At 38.9% G+C, this 27,095-nt stretch overlaps 1 protein-coding gene and 1 long non-coding RNA gene across 2 annotated transcripts; one reads left to right on the top strand and one right to left on the bottom strand.

The window, feature by feature from the left end:
* Positions 1 to 371: 371 nt before the first annotated feature.
* On the bottom strand, positions 372 to 15,711 carry LOC134539213 (uncharacterized). The gene is made up of 3 exons (XR_010076279.1): positions 15,595 to 15,711; positions 1,836 to 1,999; positions 372 to 600 (listed from the first exon to the last, which is right to left on the bottom strand). It is a non-coding gene; the product is annotated as an uncharacterized LOC134539213 (long non-coding RNA).
* Positions 3,057 to 25,834, top strand: LOC134539212 (clavesin-1-like). The gene is made up of 8 exons (XM_063380999.1): positions 3,057 to 3,362; positions 10,425 to 10,662; positions 14,837 to 14,996; positions 15,613 to 15,674; positions 16,405 to 16,598; positions 19,066 to 19,182; positions 20,621 to 20,714; positions 22,621 to 25,834. The coding sequence occupies exons 2-8, from the start codon at positions 10,482 to 10,484 to the stop codon at positions 22,773 to 22,775; spliced, it is 963 nt and encodes a 320-aa protein (XP_063237069.1). The 5' UTR covers positions 3,057 to 3,362; positions 10,425 to 10,481; the 3' UTR covers positions 22,776 to 25,834.
* The last annotated feature ends 1,261 nt before the right edge of the window (positions 25,835 to 27,095 follow it).

Raw genomic sequence — 27,095 nt, 5'->3', positions numbered from 1 at the left:
CAATGGTGGGTTGACATCATGCTGTCTGGGGGAGGACTCCATAGATGTTAATTAAGCATGCTGGCAGTAAATATGGCATAGCTGTTAACCCAGCTGGGCATGGTCTACACCACGTCCACCAACTTGGCAATTCAAAATTACGTCTCGTGACTCCACGAGTGCTGCAACGCTCGCCAAAACTTTAGCTCAGACCCAATCGCAGTGCCATGTCATGGTCGTAGGAAACACACCATACCCTGCACCTTAGTTTCAGTACACGCAAGCACTGCTGCACAAACAAAGCAAACAAAATTTATCTAGGAGTCCTAAAGAGTGTCACAAACACAGCAAATAACTAATCAGTAAATAACAAAGAAAAAAATAACAATGTCTTATTATAACAGTATATTAAAATCAAATTAAAAACATTTTAGAGACAATAACATATGTCTCAAGGCCATCCATTGAAACAACCTCAAAGAGTCCATAATTTATCTGTCTAGCCTCACTCCTTGTAAGGGCCCCGTGTGCCTGCATCACCACACTGCAACCCCACCTAATGTCTTGCTGCTGGTTACCAGGTCCTCTTCTCCTGCTGCCAGCGCCTCACGAGGCCAACTTCTGAAACAGTCACAAAGGAGTCGGTCGTGTTTAAACCTGTCTTCTCTAAAAGGTGTTTCTTTTAGTAGTTTGCTACATCGAACAGCCTCGAGCCTAGTGGACCACACTGAGGCCGAAGACCCACGCAACAACACTTGGTTCATTTGAAATTAGTCTCCCATGCACACTACCATCCAATGCGCTATTGTGAATCAGTATGTTCGAAAACATGGAGTTCAAATCTTGTGCACACAACCTATTGTTACTATTATTTTTTTTCAATTGTGCGCCCAGCTTAAGCCACGGGGTTCTTAAATATTGTGGCAAGGGTGACGTATATGGGATCAGGCATTCCACTTCTCTATGGGGAAAGAGTATAGATATCGGTGTGCCCCGGGGCCACACGAAGAACTCCGAATACACCCGAGTGTAAGCATACCTAAATAAAGACGCACTGCTCAAATGGTTGTGGTGAGTGACTCCTAAAGAATGCTTGAATGAATTTCTTTGACACCAAGCCGTGAATTAGAACAGATATACGTTATTCAAAAAATTATTTAATAGTGCTTCTAGTTTTTTCATACAGGTAAACACAATTGACAGATCTTTTTTATAAAAATTGCATACAAATTTTGCAATAGTGTCATTAAACCTTTTTACTAAAGAAACGTTTAAAAACAACGTGTTTCAGTTTCTAATTAAACATAATATTACCTCCAAAATAAATACGCTAAAACACTTGTGGCTCGGGGGGAGGGGATATTTCCCCCACTCCCCTACTTTTCCCATGAAACCGACAGAGCCCGCGTGTATCGGGATGCAGGAACAGGTAACGTCCCTAATCGACCGACCGCCTACTCGCGACAGGTCAAACTGCAGGTCTGTCCTTCCCTGCGTGTGTCCCGATGCACCAACTCGCGGGTAGGCATTTTTAAAATTAATTAACTCGTAGCTCCTGAAGCGTAGATGCTGGAGCTAGAGTTTCGCAAAGCAAAACTGCCGACGGCCTTTTTTTTTACTTGCGGCAGGTGACCCGACGTGCCAGCTCACGATTAATTAACGTAATTAATTTAATGCGATTTTTTTCTCCTATGCGTTCAAAACTATCTTCTTTCCCAGTTTTAAGCACACGTGCTGACTGGCAGCCTGGAGGGTGAGGAATACTGTCGTGCATGCGCCAGGGGTACCAACCCCAGACGCGCACAAACACCAGTAGTCTCCCGACCCCAGCATTGTTGGAACTGTTCTGTCCTTACCAGCTCTTCTTCCTGGACCATCCTTCTTGTTCTGTGCTGAACCTGCCTGCTCGATGATTGCAGTATTTAATCCCGCATGAATGAGCCCAAGATAGCGGAGCTAGTCATGGCATCAATCGCTGCCATGGCTGGCCAATCCCCGAACAAAGCACACGACTGCATGACTGAAACCCAGCAAGATTAGGCGTAAAGACTTCACACTGAGACTCACTCAGCAAGGAGTCTTCCTTAACCCAGACCCCTCCCAAACAAGCACACTTAGTTTAAGTTAGGTTAACATAAAAAAAAGCACGCAGTTGGTTCTACAAAGCAAGAAAGATAGAAGAGTGGCAACTCAATGCTTACTAACACTCTTATTTATTTTGGAAATCCGAGAACTGTGCGGAATTAGAGGCAACCTAACAACCTGAGAGTCGTTTACTTTAAGAAATTAAATGTTTGCATTTTTTTTGTCGTTCGTTGTTGGGAGTATTAATTGTATTTTCGTTTAAGATTATTTATTCTTCAATCAGGAACAAACAAAACAATATATTAAAATGCTTTATATTTTGTTTTAAATATTAAAAACTGCAGAGTCACATAGTTTGAACGCTGAAAAACATAACCTCGGTTTCTATTATAAAACAGTACACACGAGCAAAAGCAGAGCACACACAAGATTTTGTTTTGCAGCCATCATTGCTACCAAAATAATTTAACGTAGGCAAAAATCATTTCAAAGTACCATAATTTATTGCTAACGTAATCAATACCTACACCACGTCGTTAATACACCATTCCATAAATTATATACTAATAATGTTCGTAAATATAATTTTTTTTTATTTATGTTATGTTAAAACTTATTTATTGGTGTTGGCATTTCTCAACTGAACATTTTTTTATAGTGGTCATATTCCGCCTGTACAGTTGCGTCCCTCCTGGTAGGGAAGCCTAGGATGCAGATAAAGTTCTGCCATTCCCGATTACACCCGATAAATTCACCTCGGGTTTATTTATATATATTTATATTTCTCTGTTTATTTTAATGTAGCTATACTAATAGTGTTTTAAAGTGTTTTAATGTAGCTCACCTAACCTACCACTTTTAATATATGAATTCATTTTTCCTGCGCAAAAATAAAAAAAAAATCCCGAAGTTGGCCGAAGGTGAATTGTTCGCGTGTAATCGGGAATGGCAGAACTTTATGTGCATCTTAGGTCTCCCCTCCTGGTGGCTTTACTTCTGCGCCGCTGACTGTGCTGTGCGCGGCCGGTGACGAGCGACGTCGTGCTGTCTGCGATAGCTGTTTCTAGGTCAGCGAGGAGGAAGAAAGCCGGCCCTTTGCATTGGCCCGCACCGCCCCCTTCCCCTTTACAACCTCCTGCGCCCTCCCTGAAACACGGCCCCCCCCTCCTTCCAAAGCAACGACAGTGCCGCTGGTCTATTCCGAGCACCTACGTGCCGGAGGACTCCAGTCGCAAAGAAGCCTCGCAGGCGGCTGAAGGGCGCAGTTGGGCGTAACTGCAGGGACGCGTCCTAGAGCGGTGAGTGAAGCTGGACTCCCAGCTGTCCGTCAACAAGCTGAACGTTTCACAATCATCCGCACGTTCGTTATTATATATTTTTTTTTCTTGGATGCTGCCAACTCACCATTGCATAGAATATAAATAATACTTATAGAATTCGCCAAGCCACAAGAAAAAAAAAATTTTGTGCACTTTTAAAGTTAGTAGGACTGGCCGACACGAGATGGCATTGTAATCGACTCAAGATGATGGCGCCGTTGTGCGGTGGGCAGGGGAATCACCGTAAAATAGCGCTCTTTCCCTGTTCAAACAACACGCGAATGGAAGAATAAAATAAAAGTGCCTTTTTACGTCAAGGAGAATTATAAATATTAATTATAGACACTTTTTTTCATTGTTTCTTGCTGAAATATAATATGAATGATAGTAATTGGACTACATTGGACTACATTGTGTTTTAAAACGGTAAAAATTCAATGAGCCTATAAAGCTGATTGACAAAAGAGCATGATAAATGTGCGTACAACGGCCTGCACTTGTGTTCCTTCAGTTCTGCATGGCCGCGCGCACCAGAGAAAGCCTTAGTGTTGGTTTGGGCGGTAAAACTATGAGCAGTTTCAGATGGGAGACCCAAGGCCCGAGACGGGCTGGACCGATTTTATCGAATCAATAATAATTTATGATTTATATTCATCACGTCTCGCCGACATAACGTCTTTAGAGACGGTTAAACGGTTACCACGGTGAGTTGCAAACGGCAACGACATGCGTTAGTGCGGAAAACAGGATTACCAAATGTACCAAGAAAACCTACCTTTTACAATTGCTTAATAAATGGGTCTAGTTACGCCGAGAGTTTTCCTAGTTGGGCCGGACCCTTCTCAGGAGCCCGCTTGTGGCAGTCCAGCTCAGCATTGCTGAGCTTCCAGAAGCGAAGCCATCCTTGTTTACCGCGAGCTCCAGCCGTCAGCGTCAAGACAGCCGAGCTGGGCAACAATGAGGCGGATAGCAGTTCGCCAATCATTACCCAAGAATAAACACTGACTGAACGATCAGCCACGCCTTTTACATCAAATTACAGGCCACGACACGCTGTTATATTATTATTTTTTATTAATGTCGCTCTAATTCAGCCTCCAGAATAACCCGTCTTTCTAATTTCTTGTTATATTTTAATATCCTGGAATAGAAATTACAAATCTTATACAAACTTTAACGTAACACTAAAATGTTAAGGGAACAGCAATTATTTTCACAAATGCTTCTAGCCGATATTGTATTACGTTCGTCAGTTAACTTTTGAAACTGGATTATACTGGCCAAATTTGGGGTGATTTTTCTTGACGTTAGGTTAGCATTGAATCATGACTTAAATCACATTTTAGCATTCCTGTTAATGTTTTCATTTGAATGAAACCATAAGTAATTATACAAAAAATATTATTATTATTATTTTTGCTTTAACGTCCAACACGTAACTTTTTTTTTTTTTTTAATTAGGAAGCTTTAAAGAAAACAACCTTCCTGTCAGGCATTACTTTTCATCTCTAGGCCCTATACAGAAAATCATAATTGTGTAAAAATTACTTTCATATGTATTATGTTGTTTTATATCGAATTGTGTTTGCTACGCGAAACTTTGTTCTTTAGAATTCAAGGTAACGAGATTTTCAGCCACAAAACATGATAAGCTATTATCGGTAGAATCATAAGTATAACATCTAAAACGATATCATAATGTAATGAGCCATTGAAATTTAATATTTAGTATGATTGGTATGCAGAAAGTGTTGGTTGTTTTATTTTATGATGAAATTTGCAAAGGTCTTCAACTTTTGAAAATGTTATTGCCTAGTTAATAGTCTAGATTTTTTTAAAATCAATGTTTGATTTTAAAAAAACAGCACACCCAAAATAGCAAGACACAAGCAACATCAGTGATTGATGTGAACCCGTTGTAAGTATAGAATAAACCGCACAATGTTAATCATCAAAAGTCAAGCCAATTGACATGACCTCAGCTTCCCAAGGAGAAAGCGGGCAGCTTGTTCCATGGTTAGTTTTATGCAGGGCCATCATGAAACCAGAGAACTTTTTTTCTAAGACAAAAAAAATATCACGGAATTAGGAATGAATTGATACTTTTCCTGCCCACCGCTCAAAGGCACCACCAGCTTGAGGCGATTACAATGCCATCTCGTGTCTGGCAGTCCTGCTAATTTTAAAAGTGCACGCAATTTTTTTTATGGCTTGGCGTCTTCTATAAGTATTATTTATACTCAATGCTGTTATGACTTAAAAGTTTTGATACAATTTCTCTTGTAAAAGTTTACCAATTTGCTGATGAAGTACGCTAAGAAACTCATAAATGATCAAATGAACTAATATAATTTCGAGTTAAACTGGACTCACAATGAACTGTCGCGAACGTCCGTCACCCGTTCGTCTGTCAACGGCGCCAGCAAGCCGAGCGATTCACATTGAACCACACGTCGATCAGATACTTTCCCCTTTGTATGCTGCCAACTGACTAGAAGGCTTAAATACTGGTGAAAATATATCTTATATATGTACAGTATACTGACTATCATAAAGTTAAACACTTAATAAATCATTAAAATCAATTTTTTCTCTCTCTGATATTTATTACATACAATAATTTTATTTGTTAAAAAAAATGTGTTCAAACGTAAGTTAAAAACCATTTCATAAAAGCTGCTAAAAAAATATACACACTTAAAAACATTTTAAGCTAGTAAAGGTTGCCGGCAATAGGTGCCTTGCTAACATTTTGGAGGTTCTTTCGTCCGTCCGTCGAATGTTAAATCTTGGGTTATGTTTTGACGGACGGATGGAATTTTCCGGGTAATCTGATTGGTGGACGGACGGATAATTGTGGATTCCAGCTGTACCGTGCATTGTTAATTACGTTTGCGTACACAGACAACTTTTTGTTTCGAATATCATGCTTAAAACGTGTTCATAGGTTGAGTTTGAAATCATAATACGGAAGCAGCTAAACAAATAAAAAAAATTGTTGTCTGTAAAGTCGGTTTACGGACGATAGTTTAACGTGACAACGTCATAACAAAACATTGATGAAATTATTGCATAGTTTTATGAATAAAATTGAATCATTGTTATTTAATTATCACTATTTTGTATGGATAAAAGAAGGAGTGAAATGAAATCTACAATTTAATTGATAAATTTTATTTTATTTGCACTCATGAATTCAAATATGTTTATTACTTTAACGAAGAGATTATTTTAACTATAACTTTTATACATGTTTGCTATTTAACTTCTTCCAATCTGTGTTATTCTGTTAAGGATAGGACGATGGTAGGAAAAGTAGGAAAACGAATGGGAGTGTTTCAAGTTTAATGTGCCTCGAAAAAGTCAAATCGATGGTTGTTCCAATCGAGTGGAAGAGAGATAGATGCGGCGCAAGCGTACGATGAGCGTGACGGGACAAAGCGTAACGGGACAATGAGTCATCCTTTTTCAGTGCGTGCAGCCGGCGTTCATCGATTTATTAGACGTTGTCAGGTCAAAAAAACTGTTATGAATAAAGACTATGTTTTCCAGTTGCTACGGTTTGGGGCTTGGTTGGGACATCAGGGCTGACTGACAAGCCCTGCTGTACCGCTGTACCGGAGAGAGTGGGGCAGGAACCCGGGTGAGGCGACCTCCGCGTGCTGGGACGGTTTCCCCACTAATTCACGCGGCGCCGCTAAGCAAACGTGCCACGGACACATTTGCCCCCTTCCCCCCTCCCCTTTTATACCCGTAATCCCAACGCAAACATGTGTGTGTCAATCGCGACCAAGCCACCAGGGAAGACTTCATTTCACAGAGGAGAGAGCCACGCGCGAAGTTCATGCTCGCTTTTTTTTTTTTTTTTTTTTTCGTTCTATCTCATTGTATAAACAGGTGTGGCATTAAATTTTGATGGTCGATTAGGATAGGTTAGCTACATTATAAATACTTTAAAACACTGTGGATGGTTGGTTATATTAAGTAAGTATAGCTACATTAAAAATACTGTAAAATCATTTTATGGTTGCTTAGCAAATAACTTTTTTAATATGTAGCTATCCAGGGCTAGGAAACCGTTTACATGATTTCACAGTATCTTTAATGTAGCTATCCTGACCAAATCAACCGTCCACAATGTTTTAAAGTATTCATAATGTAGCTTACCTAACCTTTTACAATGAACAAAAAAAAACTGAAGATGCACGATCGGGCGTTTGGCTCTCTCGTCTGTGAAAAGAAGGCTTCCCAAGCCACCGCTTTCCCGCGCGGAAAGACGTAAGATGGCGGGTACGAGGTTGCTAGTTTCCAGGAGGCAATTCAAAAAAAGAATGATAACAAAATCGGGGGATACAGTTTGGTGTTGCAGCTACACATCTATCATCTCCATCCAAAAATTTAATTACACCACTGGATGGTTAAAGGATCAAAGAATTCGTCACGCCAAGTGAGGACTGTGACGCATCGCGCGCGGTGGAGGGGCGAAGCGCCGCCATTTTGAGGTCAATTTGCTGCGTTTCGAGATTTCCATTTAGTACAACTTTTGACTCGGAGAAGCTACCACGTTCGTTTAGGTTTCAATCATCAGCTCTCGTCAAAATCTATCGATCGCATATATATAAAATATTAGTGTAAAATGGTTACAGTGAATATACATGGTGTTAAAATAAAAAATAGCGTATTTTATATGTTGTATAGAAAATATTATCTGTTACGTACACGTATTCACGTACAACATACGGCCGTGGCCACACCCCCTTTTTTTTCTCTTCAGCCAGTAACCTTCCCTTATTGGCTGAAGTGTGGTGTTTGCATTGTGGACACAGTTTTAAAGAAATTTATTTTATGGTAGTGACTGTGTTTCACAACGGAGACTCTAATTCATACTTACTAGCCATCATTGGAAGTGGTCAAGCTCCATTTCAGGATTTTTTTTTTTTGACGTTGCAATATGGGATGGCGAGTTAAGAAAGTGACTCAATCTACGCCGCAGCGTGGCGTCTCGCGTCTCGTAACAATTTCTAACGCCATGGCGCAGATTGCAAACATCATCATCATAGTCCAAACGCTTCTTCGTGGGATAAAGGAGTTTGAAAACGAAATAAGGAAACAGAACTAATCAGTCCTTGGCGTATTCCTAAATGTTTTTTTTTTCCCTAAACAGAACACCGCTCGGATATCTCTATCGGTTTCCAGACAATGGCGGCTCCAGGAAGACCTCTCGGGAAGGGCTCTCACACAGGAGGATGCAGTTAGTAATCATGACATTGCCCTTGGGATATTCACAAAATAATATGGTCTCAAATACTGAAATTCAGTATTTTCGTACAAATTTTGATTGAAAGAAGAGTTTAGCACATTAAAGAAAGTATTTAAGTTAACATTAATATTCCCTACTAAGAGATAAGAAGTAAAATTTGGGCTCGGAAGGCCGCGCTTGTTTCCATCTATCTATTCTATATATAAATTTCTATATAGCTATATACATATATATCTCTTTATCTAACCCATTTCATTCTCTATACCTCGCTCTATCTCAACTTATCTCTATGTCTCTCTCTATCTCACTCTATATATATCACTCTATCTCTGTCTCTCTTATATTTAAATAAATTGTGTCATGCGTGCGCACTTATACAACAAAAACAGACGAAGTGCCGCTATATAATATGAAATAAAAACATTTTTTGAAACGATTTGTGCTCCAACTATTGCAAAATAGTTATACCGTCTCAGAAACCTTCACGGGCATGCGCATAACAACTCAACAAAATTTCATCGCAATCGGATGAATGGTATAGGAACGCATACGGCACAAACAAACGAAAATTAAAGACATGACTAACGCATCAAACGATGGTGCGTTTAAAATTCAAGGCAACTAACTCTATCTATTGACGAAGTTAAGAACAAAACTGTTATGAGCGCCTTTATTTTGCTAGCCGCTGCGAGCTCCACTAAGCGGGCTGGTCTCACCAAGGAGAAAAATACGAATTTGCCAGACCTTACTATGTGTATGATCATGCGGCAGACACAGAGAAATGACACTCACTCACTATTTGTATGTCTATGACCTATGATTTTTTCTGTTATAAAATGAAATTATCACTTTTTCACTCCCTTAGTGATGGAATTTCATATTAATATGTGGTCTATGTGTTAATCGAGGTAATGAGCTTGCTATAGGCGGGGAAAGTTGATCAAGTGTCAATTGATCAGCTATCGACCGGGGTTGAAAAATATAAAATTCTATTAAAAATTAGGGGTTGGTGAAAGAAGGATGAAAATGTAGGGTTGTGTGTATTTTTTAATGCCGCAATATAATAAAAAATAAAAATAAAAAATTTTGTCCAAAAAATAAATAAATAATGTTAGGGGTGGACAACCCTTATCACTTAGGGGTATGAAAAATAGATAGTAGCCGATTCTCAGACCTACTGAATATGCATACAAAATTTCATAAAAATCGGTCAAGCCGTTTCGGAGGAGTATCGTAACTAACACTGTGACACGAGAATTTTATATATAAGATATATATATATACACACACACACAATTTCGGCAGTATAGATGATGGTCGTCTGAGGTGAATAGTGGGCAGGGGATGGGGTGATGATATGGAGATACTCGTTCCTCCCTTTACGAAATCCTAAAAAATATCTAGATATCATTCCTACCAACAAATGAAAATAATTTGAAATCAAACAGCGGGAAAAGTGGTCTCTCCTACCTTCCCTCCCCCGAAATTAACTTGTGCGTACGCCCTTGCACCTCTTCTAGTATCATTCAGCTATTAAAAAAAAAAAAAACAACCACTGATAATAAGCTTGCCCCTCTTCGAGTATCATACAGCTATTAAAAAACAACTGATAATAAGCTTGTCCCCCTTCGAGTATCATACAGCTATTAAAAACAACGTGTCTTGAAAGATAAAACAATAAATGACAAAAATAAAGTTCGTTCAGGCAAATTATTTTTAAAACTGGTTTTAACTATGTTTAACCCGCGACAGGTAGAATGTTAGGTTTTATCTTATCGCAGGTCACCGTCACAAGGCGCGGACGATCTTAAAAACAAGAACCAGCGCCGCACGACAGGATGGGGCGCGACGACGAGTTCTTCCCGCCGGGCGACGACGGCTACGAGTGCGGCCTGGACGAGGCGACCAAGGCCGTCGCTCTGGCCGAACTGCGAGAAGACGAGGCCACGCGTTCCCGCGCGATCGGCCAGCTGCGAGAGTGGGTCCTTGCGCACCCGGCGATACGCAGGTGCCGCACAGGTGAGGTGAAGCCGCGACATCCAGCAGGCGTGGATGGATGGATGCAGTAGCGGATCCAGAGGGGGGGCCAAGGGGCTCAAGCCCCCTCCAAAAGCATCTGGGTCCACTATTGTTTTAGTGTTTGCCTTGATAAAGCCTAGCCTCAGCTGGGTCAAGCCCCTCCCAAACAAAAATCCTGGATCCGCCACGGTATGGATGGATGGGGGGCATGCATGTATGAATTTATTAACGAAGGCATGAACGATAAATGTTTTTTTAAAAGATGAATAAATGCTTGTATTGTTAAATGAATAAATGGCTGAATTGATAAATGAATGCTGGAACGAATACAAGAATAAATTAAGTAGTAATGAAGGAATAAATGACATAATGTATTAATCATGAATGTTTGAATGAATAATTTAATGAATGATGACACCTTTGAATTTTCCTACATACTTTTGTGACTCGTTACTACCCCCAGTTATTTCAACGAAATCATTTCCCGACAACTACAAAAGTCGCAGTGGTAGTAGAACTTCATTCAATTAAACATAATCAACACGCTCAGTGTTCAATCTTAAATACGCTCTCTCTTATTTACAATAAAAATGTTGTTCAGCTCCAGTTTCAAAGACGTACACCACTCTTGGGAAGTACTTTAGACCATAAGCAGTACAGATGTTTTCAACTTATTTTTATCTTACTGAACCTGCAGCCGAAGAAGTTAGTCGGGTCGAATTCAGACTCAGCCTGTATAATTGGCCCGTACCCGAATATTTGGCGTGTACTCTATAAGGGCTCCGCCTACCCGGGCACACATACGGTGCGCAGAACTTCAAGGAAAACAACGTGATTTCAAAACTACTCAAGATATCCGAGTGTGGACTGCTTACGGAAAAGCATTTAAGAGTTCGCTGAGGGCCGAAAAGTACTTTTGATTCCGAATTAAGTTTTTAAACTGTATTGTTAGAAGAGTTGAAATGGCTAAAACGTATGTTTTCAGAGTAATTTTTTAGGCGAAAAAAAAACCAGTACAGATTCTTTAAAGCACTTACGGGACTTGAATTACACCTTTATCTTCATTTCTCCGCCAGGTAATGTTACGGTCACCGCTGAAATTTCACAGTTATCCTGTGATTATGAGAAAACTGCGCGCCAGTTCAAAGCCTTGCGCTTAGAGGCTATACCGCGATGGAAATACCAGCGAGCGTCGCGCTTATCATCCCGCCTCACTGACACACATACACCCCTGACGAGGCGGGCCCCTTAACAGCATAGGTGTGCCCAGACATTTCCATTAGGGGGGGGGGCCCTGCTAAATTTTTAAATCAGAAGCTGAATTTAGAATGTTAAATAGCTTAAATACATTCACTCATTGACTTGTTTATATTTTTGTGCAGTATCAACGAGATATGTTTAATTGTTATCTAATATTTATAACCGTATAATTTTAACAATCTTGAAAATATGTTGTTTTTTCCATATACAATGTTTAAAGGGTACTTACACATTTCCCCCCTCGAATTTCCAATAGCTTGGTCCAGATCTACTTTGAAATGAACTTCTTTTTGGTGAATTCAAACACAGCAATTCAGACAACAGAACTTTAACAAACCTCTAAATATATTTTTTTTTGCTTGGCCATTTTAAGGGACCTCATGTTTTAAATAAACTAAGGCGGCTGTATTTCCAGAACGATAAAATGTTTAAAAATATTGTTAATTAGCATGCTGCAACACTGAAACACAGTTTGAGTGTCACAGTGCCAGGAATTAGGAATATACTAATATTAACGAACGCATTAGAGAAAATGCCGATCTGAGTGATTACATTAGGGGGGGAGGGGCCATGGGCCACCTGCCTTCCCCCCCCCCCCCCCCTTGTAGGCACGCCTATGCTTAACAGACATTCGATGTTCGTCCCTCAAGTACCTCCGCGCAAATTTCCACGCGCGACAAATTTCGCGGCCCGAGAACTCCGCAAGTTCGGCGCTTCGTCCGCTCGCCGCTAAGCGCGAAGCACAAAGGCTGCGCGCCGTCGGACGTTATCAGCGCCGCGCGCGTCGACCTCATAAACTGGGAGTCTACGACCTGATATCACCTTCCCCCTACCCTCCTCCCTCCTACATTCTCTTGACAGCTCGGCATCGCAGTTTCTGCCTCGTCCTCGCACACCTTCCGGGCCGTTCACGTTTGTGCTCTTTTTCCCGCAGCGGACGCGACACAAAGAGTGCCCCTTGAGAATCCATGCGGTGAGTATCAGACTCTGCCGTCTGGGATTTTGTACTATTTTTTTTTACCATAGTTCTACTTTTGAACCATTTATCCCAATTATTTTTTTTTGCATCTCAAGTCATCAATCCTATCTACCAGACCTTCTCTACCACATATATTTACTCACAGGCCCCCAGTCTGTAAGCGCCGCCAGGAAATAACTTACTATGTCATGACTTGATGTAAGTTTTTGGACATACGCCATTGCTAAGAACTTTTTCTGTTGAAGAAAAACTAATAAATAAAATAAATAAATAAAAAAACCCAAAAAAGACAAAAAACACACAAAATTAAGCAAACAATTGCTGTTGTCAACAAGGATATGAACACCACAAAATATTCCGAAACAGGAATATGGTCAACAAACAAAGAAAAACAAAGAAAAATGCACTAAGAGAACGAAAAAAAACCCACAAATGATGACAACACAAAAAATATTGAACCCAAAATAATTCAGCACAACAGTTGAAACGAGACAAAAAAACACGACAAAACGAAAAGACGGAACAAACACAACAGTTTTCTAAAACAGAAACAAGCGACGTTTCGGGAACTGCTATCTGCTCCCGTCCTCAGGCAGAGACGCACATGGTACGGAAACACAGGTGCGACTATGTCATAATAACCACACCAGTTCAACAAGTGTTGATTCCAGCAAGTGGTCAAAGCTTAGTCCTATGCCATGTCAAGCCTTATAATATATATATATATATATATATATATATATATATATATATATATATATAACAGAAGCTTTATTGCAAGCGGTATCGAAATATTTGAAATTACAAGATGGAGAGGATCAACATGGCGTATGAGAGCGAGACTTAATTATTAGTTATTTACCCTAACCCAATCCTGAGCGTTGCATTTTTAGTTACTCTCTCTCTGATGAGTCATCGCCTAGACTAACTCTACCCGCTGTGAATACGTAACAATTAAAAAAAAAAAGTTCCGTGAAGGCCGATGATCGGTGTGTCTGACTCGCGGTTTGTGAATGTCACGTTGCTCGTATCCAGGGGTTCAGGGAACAGGCTTGCACTCATTAATTGAACAGTCATAACTTATAATTCTGGAAATATCCACATAACATAACTGCCATAAGTTGAAACGTTCATAACTTAGAAAACGTACCTACCTTAAAAACCCACAGCGCCGAAAAACACAACTTGGGAATTTCTTAACTTAGAACTACCATAACTCAAAAACACACAAGTTTGGACTGTCATAACTTAAAAAAAAAAAAAAAACACGAAACACACAACTTTAAAATTAGAAATAAATAACTTAGAACTTTCATAACTTAAAAACACACAACGTAAGAATTGTAATAACTTATAAACATACAACTTAGAAACTTCGTAACGTAGAAAATCAAAATGTAGAACGATCACGAAAGTACAAAACACGTAACTAACTAAGAACTATCATAGCTAGAAACACTTAACTTGGAAATACACAACTTAAGTAAGAGAGCTTATAATTTAGAAACTCATTACCTAGAACTATCATAACCTAAAAACACACAACTTAGCAAATCATTACCTAGAACCTGTGGCGCAACAACAGGGGGGAGGGGAAGAAGGGTTTTTTGCAACCCCCCCCCCCTTTCTGAAACATTGAAGTGGGGGCAAACAGGGACAAAGAAAGTGCTGTGTAATCAATTTTTAGATAATAAAACTGCTTAAATAGCGCCATTTTCCACATTGAAAAACAAATTTTCCCGGACCCCCCGCTTCAATAGGGGGATCGATGATTCTTTATAAAAAGGTAAATTGCCCCCCCCCCCCCCTTTAGTTATTACGCCCCTGCCTAGAACTATCATAATCTAAATTCACACTACTTAGAGATGTCATAACGTATATAATGCCCCAGTGAACAGGACTCGGACGGTGTGTGTGTGCGCGCGTGTGTCGCAGACTCCGTGTTCCTGCTGCGGTTCCTGCGCTCCAAGAAGTTCAGCGTGCCGCTGGCCCAGGAGATGCTGGAGCGCTACCTCACGGTGAGGCAGCTCTACCCGCTCTGGTTCCGGGGACTCAGCGCGGACGAGCCCGTCGTGCGGGAGATACTGCTGGCCGGGTGAGCGTCCCTAACCTCACTCTCGCGCGCCAGGCGCCGCGTTCCGCAACAATGGCGCGATTTGTGTTTTTGCCATTTTCGTGTTGTTTTTTTTTTGTAGTTTTCTTCTACAGACATACATGAGCATAGCAATGGCGTAAATGTCCAAAAAGCCTACATCAAGTAACTTTGGCAGCTAATTATGCAAAAAAAAAGTATGCGCTGTTTATATTTTTAATTACGTGAAAGTTAAACAATTGAAGAAGTCTACAAGTTTATCTGTAATTACTGTAAATATAAAAATCTTGACCTGAAATGGGAGGCACCCCCTTAACCCTTTGAGGCACACAGAAAAAATATTAAAAATAAATTAGAATATATTGTGTGACTTTTAGCAAACGTGGCGGAAGGAAAAATTTTAAGCAGCCAATGTTGCTTGTTCTTGTTAGGATCGCCAGATAGCAGCACAAGGCTTACTCACGTGGAGGTATTTCGGCGATAACACTGGAACATTGCAAATAGTAACATATTTATAAAGTGGTATCATAATAATACCACTACAAAACAAAGGGTTATGGTTAAGATAGGGGAGTGAGTGACTGTCGAACAACTGCCTCACCTGTTGACGACTGTGCAGGTACCTGGTGCCCCTCCCGGAGCGAGACGACCTCGGACGCAGGGTGGTCCTAAGACGCGCAGGTACAGTATACTTCAACATCGTCTGCACGGTGTCTTAGATTTCTGGAACCAAAATATTTCAAGAGATATTCGTCATAGACGTTTTGAAGTATTTTTTCTTCATAGCTTAAATCATAGGCGGGCGCTAATTGTCGGAGCTGTTGGAGATTTATAAAACACACAAATTGTAACGGTCATAAGTTAGAGACATTTAACTATTAATTATACAATTCCCGAACTATGCAACATAGAAATGTCGTAATTTAAAAACACACGCCGCAGAACAACATAACTAAGAAAACGAACAAACTGCAGGAAATAATTACTTAGAACTGTCATAGCTTAAAATAACGCAACGTAGAAGTATCAAAAGCTGGAACCACATAATTTAAAACTGGCATAACTCAGGAAATCATTTCTTGTGTGTTTTTAAGCTATGTGTATCTAATTTTGGTTTCTGAGCTGTATGTTTCCAAGCTGTACATTTCTAAGCTGCATGTTTCTAAGCTGCATGTTTCTAAGCTGCGTGTTTCTAAACAGTGTGTTTCTAAGTTGTGTGTTTCCAGTGTGTTTCTAAGCTGCGTGTTTCTAAGTAGTGTGTTTCGAAGAAGTGTGTTTATAAACAGAGTGTTTCTAAGCAGTGTGTTTCTAAGCAGCGTGTTTCTAAGCCGCGTGTTTGCAAGCCGCGTGTTTGCAAGCCGCGTGTTTGCAAGCCGCGTGTCTGCGAGCCGAGCACGCGCTGTGTCCGCAGCGAGCATAGACCCCAGCAGGCACACCTCGGCACACGTGGCCCGGGTCCACGCCCTCGCCATGGAGTGTCTGCTGGAGGAGGAGGCCAGCCAGGTGAGGGGCTTCGTGCAGCTCAACGACGAGTCGGGGCTCAGCGCGCGCCACCTCTCCATGTGGTCGCTCGCCGACATCGCCCGCATGACCAAGTGCTTCCAGGTGGGCGCGCTGCCCTTCTCCCGCTATCCGCCTCCATCTCTCTGTCTCTCTGTGTTTCTCTGTCTCTCTTTCTGTTTCTCTGTCTCTCTATGTCTCCCTGTCTCCCTGTCTCTCTGCATATCAAGCGCGGCTCCAGAAGGGGGGCGGTGGCGACGATAGCCCCTCCCGAGACCAATTTTATTGATTAGTGTGTATTTATGTTTACTTAAATATTTAATTTCATATGTTAAACTTTTATCTCATCAAAAGTTGCATGGAGCTACCAAGGTTCTGTATTTGAAACCTGCAATTTGTAAATAACATTCCAAGGCCAATATCTGACCATTTTCATTTTTTTGCAACTACGACCTTTCTTTGTGCGATAGTCCCTCCCGAAAAGTCATCCTGAAGCCGCCATTGCTGCATATCTATGTCTCCCTGTCTCGATCGCCTCTATCTCTCTCTCTCTCTCGCTGGATCTCTCTCTGCCTCTCTCTCCCTCTCTCTCCCTCTCTCTCCCTCTCTCTCCCTCTGTCTCTCTGAGTCTCTCTGTCTCTCTTTCTGTTTCTCTCCGCCTCTATGTCTCTCTCGCTGATCTCTCTCTGCCTCTGTCTCGCTGTCTCTCTATCTGTCTTTCTGTTTCTCTCCACCTCTATGTCCCTCTCGCGGAATCTCTCTCTCTCTCTGTATCTCTCTCGCTGTCTCTCTATGTCTCTCTGTCTCTCTTTCTGTTTCTCTCCGCCTCTATATCTTTCTCGCTGGATATCTCTCTGCCTCTCTCTCGCTGTCTCTCTATGTCTCTCTGTCTCTCTTTCTGTTTCTCTACGCCTCTATATCTTTCTCGCTGGATATCTCTCTGCCTCTCTCTCGCTGTCTCTCTATGTCTCTCTGTCTCTCTTTCTGTTTCTCTACGCCTCTATATCTTTCTCGCTGGATATCTCTCTGCCTCTCTCTCGCTGTCTCTCTATGTCTCTCTGTCTCTCTTTCTGTTTCTCTCCGCCTCTATATCTTTCTCGCTGGATATCTCTCTGCCTCTCTCTCGCTGTCTCTCTATGTCTCTCTGTCTCTCTTTCTGTTTCTCTCCGCATCTATCTCTCTCTCGATGTCTCTGGTTGTCCCAGGGATACAACCGCTATTACGTCACTCCAGGCCAAGCGTGGGTCAGTGGGGGAGGGGGGGGGGGGCGATAACTCCTTCCGAGGGTAAATTTTATTTTTCGTTTTACTTATTTGGGTAGTTTATTTTTAAGAATAGTTAAGTATAGTGATGGGATTAATACAAATTTTCTCGAATTCGAATCCAAAGAGTATCGCGGATAAAAATCTGAATCTCAGGTGTCAAAATTCAACAATTAAATAATATAGCCCTACAAGGAAATTTTGAAAAAAAAAAAAAAATTAACTATGGCGTTGAAACATTCACCTTTTAAATGTCTGTTTCTCAAATTGAGTTTCCATAATCAAAACATAATTAAATTTTATTTATATATTACATGTTAAAAGTACAATATCGTGGGGAATGGTAACTGGATAGGTATGAAGAAAAAACTTGACCAGGCACACATACAGTGCGCAGAGTTTCAGGAAAACCCATAGGCGTGCCCAGACATTTCCATTAGGGGGGGGGCCCTGCTAAATTTTTAAATCAGAAGCTGAATTTAGAATGTTAAATAGCCTAAATACATTCACTCATTGCCGTGTTTATATTTGTGTGCAGTATCAACTAGATATGTTTACTAGTTAATATTTATATCCGTATAATTTTAACAATCTTGAAAATATGTGTTTTTTTTTTTCCATAGACAATGTTTAAAGGGTACTTACACATTTTTCCCCCTCGAATTTTCCAATAGCTTGGTCCAGATCTACCTTGAAATGAACTTCTTTTTAGTGAATGCAAACACAGCAATTCAGACAACAGAACTTTAACAAACCTCTTAAAATATTTTTTTTTGTTTGGCCATTTTAAGGGACCTCGTGTTTTAAATAAACTAATGCGGGTGTATTTCCAGAACGATAAAATGTTTAAACATATTGGTATTTATCACGCTGCAACACTGAAAAACAGTTTGAGTGTCACAGTGCCAGGAATATACGAATATGAACGAACGCATTAGAGAAAATGCCGATCTGAGTGATTACATTAGGGGGGGCCATGGCCCACCTGGCCCCCCCCCCCCCCCCCCCCTTGTAGGCACGCCTATGGGAAAAACCACCCGATTTCAAAACTACTCAAGATATCCACGCTGACCTTCTGCTCATTTTTATCAATGTAAAGCTGTGTTTTTTTTGTCGCAAATAGACCACAATATGATTCTAAATGAGAACGACTTTCATTACGGTCATGAAAGCCACATAATATGCAAAGTTAATTCCCACAGTGTTTGATCTATATTTTTCAACTATTTTGACGTTGAAAGAATTTTACTAAATTCATACAAAACGAAATAAAAAAATATCATTCCTAAGTTTTTTTTGTTCTTTTTCAGAAATCTTTTCCCATAAGACATAAATCTTCCAAGTTTTTGTGTCTTCCTCATTACGCCAGTAAAATCATGGAGTTTTTCATCTCGCTGCTAAGCGAGAAAATGAGATCAAGGATTGAGGTAAGTACATACCTAGCTATAAACATGCACCAAAATAGAACTAAAACATATTCACTATTCAGTATATAGGTCTCGCATTACATTTTGATTATTTCATTTTCTCGTCATCGTTGTTTATTATGGTATTTGCCTGTGAATCCATTCCGAAAGTGCTCTTGCGTTAAATTTTTCGTCTCATATTTTCTCAACAGATATTTACTAAAAAAAATATATCCGGAATCCATAAAACATCACGCGAGCGACAACAATTATTATGATCACTGGCGTCCATTTACACGGCTCGAAGATAACGTTCAATTAATATATGGTGAAAAAAATTTGTACTCCTCAGTAAATGCAAGAGAGCAATCTGAATAAATTTACAGGAAATCTACTCATTTAAAACACAGAAAAAAATCGTTTGTACTTTTACAAAAGATTCCTTTGGAGAACAGTTGCTAAAAAAAAAAAATAGTTTGTAACTCTACAAGAAATATATTGTAACTTTGTACAGCACTTGGGTACGGTTATTTGTGCATGTATGAAAAAACGTTTTTCGAGATAATACTCGGTATTTGTTACGAACATTGGCGCATATTTTTTATATTTAAATTTATGCAGTGGTCATTTCTCCACCCTTTATTCAGGATGTTCACCTACTCTATTGATAACGTTTTCTTATGAAACAAAAAAAACCTTCTCCATAAACCCAGTTCCTGTAGAGCTACTGATAACAGCGATTATTACAAGTGAAGTAAATGAATACTTACGCGAATAACATAGGTAATTATAGCTTAGCAAAACATTTAATTGGTTTTTGGCTGTCAAATGACTGAACGGCAATGGGTCTGATAAATGAAGAGTCCATATTTAAGTTACATTTATTTAAAAAAAACTTATCTTGCAAGTACCCAGTATAGCGTTAAAAGGACCGGTTATTAACTAGCCACTGTTGAAATTTATCATACTAAAACACACGTTTCTGACATAAATTATCTGTTCTCCCTTCACCAACGACGCGTATTTTTTTCCCTTGTGCAAGTACGTAGTATAACTACTTAAATTAACGCTACGAACAGCATTTATGGATAATTTATCAAGTTGCTGTCTATAAATGGTCTGACTACTACCGAATTCCACTCAATCCTCTCGAGCTATCTACTTTTCAGAAGGAAAAAAAAGAAGATATTAACACCCTGAACGCTGGAGGTTATTGGAACGAAGTCGTAAAATAAATTGGAGATTCCCAAAGATATCTTTCTAAAAAAAAATTACCTTTAAATTTATTTCCAACAATAATAACAAATAGTTTTAAAAAAATAGTTTGTAAATGCTTGGCGATCTTTCAGGTATAAAACTTGTAAACAAGCAACCAATACTTAATAAAGTGAAAATGTCAATGATTATTTCAGTAAGTACGAAGATCTACTAAATATTATTATTATTACTTTTGTTCCAGATTTTACCAAATATGGAAGATCTTCGTAAAGTAATAAACCCTAAGATCCTTCCAAAAGAATATGGCGGCGAAGTGCCGCTGGATCAAATGATAAGTAAGTACTCTACAGCTCGACCTAAGTACATTGCGTGTTGAAGAGGAGAAATAGCAATCTGAAAAAAACGCCATCTCGGTTTCAAAAATGACCAGGCCATAAAAATTCTCGATCGCTTGATTCTCGAAGATTTGGCTTCATCGAAGCATAATAACTAATACAATTCAGTGGAAATTTTGAAGTTAACTTAATAGTGAAAGGCTCCTGCACAGAAAAAAAATTTTCAAAGCAGTCATGATAACTGCCGACAGAAGTGAAAACGTTTTCGCAATTTTTACGAAAAAAATAATATCACACAACAAATTGTTTTATCGCGTTAGTAAAATAACTCCTAAATTACAATAAAATACGCATTGCATAGTAATTGTAGGTATAAAAAAATAAAAAAAAATAATTATGTTATTAATTTTTAGGTTATATTGCTAGAAAGACTCCGTTTTCTTCGTTATTCAAACTATATATCTATATGAGAATATTAATATATTTTGTACTCACATTTTTACTGCACAGTAATCGTATACTTAAGACTTAAAAACGCAATACGTTATACTAATAGGAACAGATAGAGTGTTATCGTTAACACGTCACGCGACCATGTCGATGACGACTTGCACGAATTTACTCCCTGTCCAAACATTCCCAGGGAAGCCTTCTTTTCACAGACGAGAGAGAGCCAAAACCCGAAGTTCCCCGAAGTTCATGTTTTTTTTTTCCGTATCTTTAATGTAGCTATCCTAACCAAATCAACCGTCCACAATGTTTTAAAGTATTTATAATGTAGCAAACATAATTGACCACTAGTAGGTATACTTTTATCAACACCCCCATATTTATTTACAATGAACAAAAAAAAAACCCTTAAGATGCACGATCGGACGTTTGGCTCTCTCGTCTGTGAAAAGAAGGCTTCCCACCTTCCCATGGAAGTTTTCACTTTCAAAAAAAAAAAAAAAATTCTGTGCCGGATCTGGGCTGATTTTCGAAACTTTCGATTCGATGTTCGCTTCGCATCGGAGAACCAGTGCTCGGGAAAAAGGCATAGGGAACGGTTGACTGAAGGTGGGTTTACGATTGAAAATTAAGAATTAAGAATTAAGACTTAGTCGTGTACTTACCATATGACTATGTAAACTAGTGGAATGGTTTATGATTGTCGTGTGTGAATTTTGACGGGTCGTGTGCGAACCATATGATGACTTAAGACTTAACAGAAATGGTTATATTTTATATTTTTCGTTAAGACTTAAGGGAAGCGACCAATCACAACAAACCGGAACCTTTCAACCGGAAGTTTATGTCTTATTATTGGACCGAGCGAGGCAGTATTTTGGGTTATAATTCGTATATTTTGTAATTTGTAATCATCATCCATTTCGAAAAGTAGATATCCCATTTGTCAACAACCTATTTCAAACCTGCTTCTCCGTTTCGGACAATGGCCGACCATGTGTTTTGTGCTGTGATTAGGTTGGAATTAACGACTTCTATGTCAATCATAAACTGGAAAATGTAGTTTTTGACTTAATCGTGTGCTCGATGTTAAGTTATAATTCTTAACCTTTTCAGTCACATTTTGTCAAATCCCATGATATACCTAATTTATTTTTTTTCTTATGATAATCAAACTTTTTATTTGTGTGGTAATAATCTTATACTATAATTATTATATTAATCTATAATTATTTTATAAAAGTTAATAAAAGTTTTAAAAATGTTGTTTACTTCATAGCCTTAAAGTACGATGTGCACCAGAATGCGGGTACACCTTAACCCACAAAATTCAAAGTTTCGTAAACTCCGTGTATCATCGGGACACGAATTGTCCACTTCAGTGGACGAATGTACTGAAAGGGTTGAGGAAATGTATCGCGAACCCAGCTTGACCCGCGGTGTCTGCCCGGGACAGACGTGTTCCTGGCGAGGCTGGAGGCTGGGAGAGACGCGCTGCGCTCGCTGGACGACACGGACATAGACCTGGACAGGAGGTCGCCGGCGGCGGCGGACCTGGAGGGCGAGCTGGCCGGCGTGGCGGGCAGCTTCCGGCGGCTGGAGGTGGACTGAGCCGTGGACCAGGGCCTGGTCCACACACCCCCTCTTCTCTTCTTCACCAGGAACTAACTGCAAGCGACCTCTGAACTGCCCACCTTCAACCAGTGGCGTAGCCAGGATTTGTGTATGGGGGGTGTTAAGAAGCATGGCCCCCCCTCCCCCCGTATTAAAGCAGGGGGTCCCCCGGGAAAATTTGGATTTTAAGGTGTGAAATAGTGCTATTTTAGCAGTTTTCGGTACTTAAATTTAAATATTATAATGATAAAAATTTTATTAAATTTAATATGAAATTTGTTTGAGTGATGAATAAGAAATTAATTAAAGATTTGGTGCTAAGGGGGGGGGGGGTTTGAACCCCTAAACACCCCCCCCCCCTGGCTACGCCCCTGCCTTCAACTCACGAACAACGCTGGTTCACGAATATTACCCAGGGATCTCCGTACATTTACGGACACTTGAGTTCACATTTCTATGGTGTTATGGAAGAGAGGGTTAAGTCAAAAAACATTAAAATTTTTAAGATAGGTGGAAGAAAGTCTAATATTATTTTCACGATCAAATATTAGTCGTTATATTATTAATTATTGATATCTTATACAGGCAACACAAAACTACAAACCATATAAAGTGTCGAAAGGCATATCCTTCAAATAACCCTTGACTTTCTTCCATCTCTCTTAAAATTTGATGTTTTTGATTTAACCCTCTCTTCCATAACACCACAGATTTGTTTAGAACATGAATCCAAAAATGATATTCTTGGTTTTACTAACAAAACATTAAAAAAATTTTTTTTGTTCTACAGCAATAACAATTCTACTTTCGTTTAGTGTATGTTCACCCGTGTTAACGAAACATACATCTCGGAAGTCGAAATAACGGCGTTTGTAGTTTTCTACGAAGATTTGAGTTGTTTGAAAATTACCAAGAAGTCGTTAAAAAGACCGTGATTTGCTGTAAATTTTAAACAGTGTGGGATAGACTCCGTGATCCTCTATGCTGGGGCGCAAATATGGAGAATTCGCGAAGGGAGTCTCTATCCCTGGGTAGGGTGCTTGAATGTTCTACACTGCCCGTATGTTGGCCTATATGCATGCAATAAGAAGAAAACTTAAAAATATATAGAAAGTTTTCCTCAGAACAGTTTTGACGTTTACGTCAATCAACCCCGGTTCGGGTCGTTTTTTAAGTATTAATTTTTAACGTCATTTAAGTTTTATATCTCGAAAATAATTTTCTTAGATGTTTTAGAAGTCATATTTGGTACTTAATGTAATGTATGAATGTCACAAAACTAAGAATACGTTACATTAAAAACAATGAATGAGTTTTAATGGTTACGAAGTAGTTTTTTTCACCTCAAAAGAATTTAAAAAAATTAGTACAGTTGAGTTCCTGAAGAATATAATTATTCATCACAAATAACAGGTTTATCAGACTGTTTGAAGAACTTGAATAGTGTGTGAAGTATCGTTCAAAAACCATTAAAAATGTGATTGAATTCAGTCTTTGAAGTGCATTCACACGAAATTTTGTATTCAATGAATTTAATTTAAAAACATTTTTGATCGGGTAAAAAAGGCCTTTAATTATTATTGTGTTTAAAAGAAGAGTTAAGTATCAATTTTTCTTTGGGTGTACAGGACTAAAGGTTGAAAAGCACTTTCATCTCCATACTACGGAAAGAAACGGAAAAGGAAAAAAAAAAAATAAAAAAAAAAAACAGAGTCACAGTCTCAGCCCCTATCTTCGAGCAGAACAGCAGTTTTCAAAATCACGTTTTTTTAAAGCCCTGAAAACATTCCATCGATTTTCTGAGTCGTAGCTCGGACGCTCAAAGCTGTGCAAGATTTTTTTTTTTAACTTCGAAACATGTGCACTTCGTACGTCAAAAAAACTTTTAGATTTCAAGAAATCAATCGACAATCCATTTATTAACATCGGACTCACCTCTAAATGGATTGAACCAGGTTCACTCCAGTATTCTCTCTGTATGGATTGAACCAGTTTTTTTTATTGCTTTCTCACGTCTGCCCAAACAAGTCCATCGAATGACGCATCACGCTTTAAGCTGGGCGTCAGCACACGTGTCAACTTTCATTTGATCGCGACCAACCTTGCTGAGTGTTCACCAGACAACAATCTTTCCCATTCATTAATTAGCCCCATTAGTAATTCGTTCATAATTATTAGCAATGGTATCCTTGGGAGGGGATCGTGAAATCAAAATTGAATTTTAAAATTATATTTAAATTAGCCTGAGTTGGAATGATACAATTTTAATAGGTGTAAAATGAAAGATACAGAAAACTTTCTTTGTAAACCGTAAACAAATTATACACATTTTATTTCAGCTTAAACATTAACACGAAGGGTAATTATTATTATTTTTTTTTAATGTTTGTTGGTTCTGTCCTAGAAACTAGAATGTAAATTAAATATAGGGATATTAATATTGCCAAATATAACCAATAAATTGCAATTTAAATTAAATATGCACTTAGACATTGTAAGTTGGAGATATTTTCAGTTTTCCAACCAGTTATAACTATACGATGTTAGAGTATTATTATGAAGAAAATATATTTCTTGTTTCAACTGTGTTTGTTGTACATGTTATCGTTAAAATGACAAGTAAATAGTATTTATGTGAATACTTTTTATGTATGTGAAAAAATTACGTTTTTATGATAATATTATAATTTATTAAATGTATTTTTTTCCAGTGACACTGTATCATACAAAAGTTTTTACTTTCAAATAAGTAAAAATATTATGCTGGTGGTGAAACGTTACCAAATATATTTTAACGTAATTTACTAGAGTAAGCATTTACATGGATTAGGAAATGTTAAACTATTATATTTCGTTAGCAAAAAGTTTGAATGTTTTGTGTTTATTTAGAAATAGTGATTATATGTTCGACAGTAACGATGATATGATTGTTATAAGTGTGATGAGTCAACGCTGTCGGTGCTACTGCATAAATTCGAAAACATTGAAATGTTTTATAAGAGTGTAAAACTTTGTACTTGATAAATATTTGCAATAAATAAATGCAATAAAATAGATTGTAGATAAAAATTTCTTCGTAATGTATTGATCAAAACCAGCCATTTTGTTCCTTTTACTCCTCTGATGTATGACAATAACTATACCAATTTCGAATTCGTGATCTTACACCTACTAATACATGTCACATAAACATGTTTGCACAACGCACATTTAATAGTTAAAAAAAATCTCTGTGAATACAGAACATCATATTTTTCTTGACACTAATTAAAATAATGTAAATTAAAACAGACTTAGGCCTGGTTTATAAAATTCGAAAAACGTAAGAAACAACCTGCTTAGCAACCACATTTTAAAGTACCAGTTTATGAACTACGCAAGACGTAATAACGGAAAACAAATATTTTTCAACTTTCTTGTGTTTTGGCTTGCTTTCGGACAGCCTTACATCGCACAAAATGATGGGCACTTAAATACGAATCTTGTAGACGATGAAGAAGCTTCGTCGTCAACGATTTAGAATTCTTACAGTAATCCAGGCGAAGACGCTGACTTCTACGATGATGGCGACAGTGACTCTGAAGCTGGTGACAAGACCAAAGAGTGTGATGAAGCAGTTAAAGCTGGCAAGATCGAAGACTGTGATGAAGCCCTGAGACCAAAAACGATGGAAACGATGTAATGAAAATAAATTATTCTTATCAAGCTTATGATGAACTCTGGGACCGATCGTACGTGATTACTTTCAACTTCACGTGTGTTCAATTTAATTTTCTACGCATGGCCAAAAATAAAATACAAAGTGGGCGGTCGGCTATTGAACACGTGGTCATTACCACATGGGTGACTGGCACTTGGTGTGTGCTAACTTCTTTTCTTCTCTGTCCTGTTGTTTTCATGTGATACTGTTTTAGGTATTGCATATTAGACTGTTTAATATATAATTAATAAATCTAACCAACTATGTACTGCCTGGCAAAAAACCGCGCACAGGAATCTTTCGAATCATCAGTAAATGAATTGATGATTTTTGACGTGACAACGTCTAATAAATCGATGAACGCCGGCTGCACGCACGAAAAGGGATGACTCATTGTCCCGTTACGCTCATTGTACGCTTGCGCCGCATCTATCTCTCTTCCACTCGATTGGAACAACCATCGATTTGACTTTTTCGAGGCACATTAAACTTGAAACACTCCCATTCCTTTCCTACTTTTCCTATCGTCGTCCTATCCTTAACAGGATAACACAGATTGGAAGAAGTTAAATAGCAAACATGTATAAAATTTATAGTTAAAATAATCTGTTCGTTAA

This window comes from Bacillus rossius, chromosome 15 (genome assembly GCF_032445375.1).
Source record: "Bacillus rossius redtenbacheri isolate Brsri chromosome 15, Brsri_v3, whole genome shotgun sequence".
In the NCBI taxonomy this organism is placed as follows: Eukaryota; Metazoa; Arthropoda; class Insecta; order Phasmatodea; family Bacillidae; genus Bacillus; species Bacillus rossius.
This window is presented reverse-complemented; position numbering and strand designations above follow the sequence as displayed.

Coding starts and splice junctions, on each gene's coding strand:
- LOC134539212 (XM_063380999.1), top strand. CDS start 10,482: ATGGGGCGCGACGACGAGTTCTTCCCGCCGGGCGACGACGGCTACGAG. Junction 16,599..19,065: donor GCATGACCAAGTGCTTCCAG/GTGGGCGCGCTG, acceptor GTTCTTTTTCAG/AAATCTTTTCCCATAAGACA. Junction 19,183..20,620: donor AAATGAGATCAAGGATTGAG/GTAAGTACATAC, acceptor CTTTTGTTCCAG/ATTTTACCAAATATGGAAGA.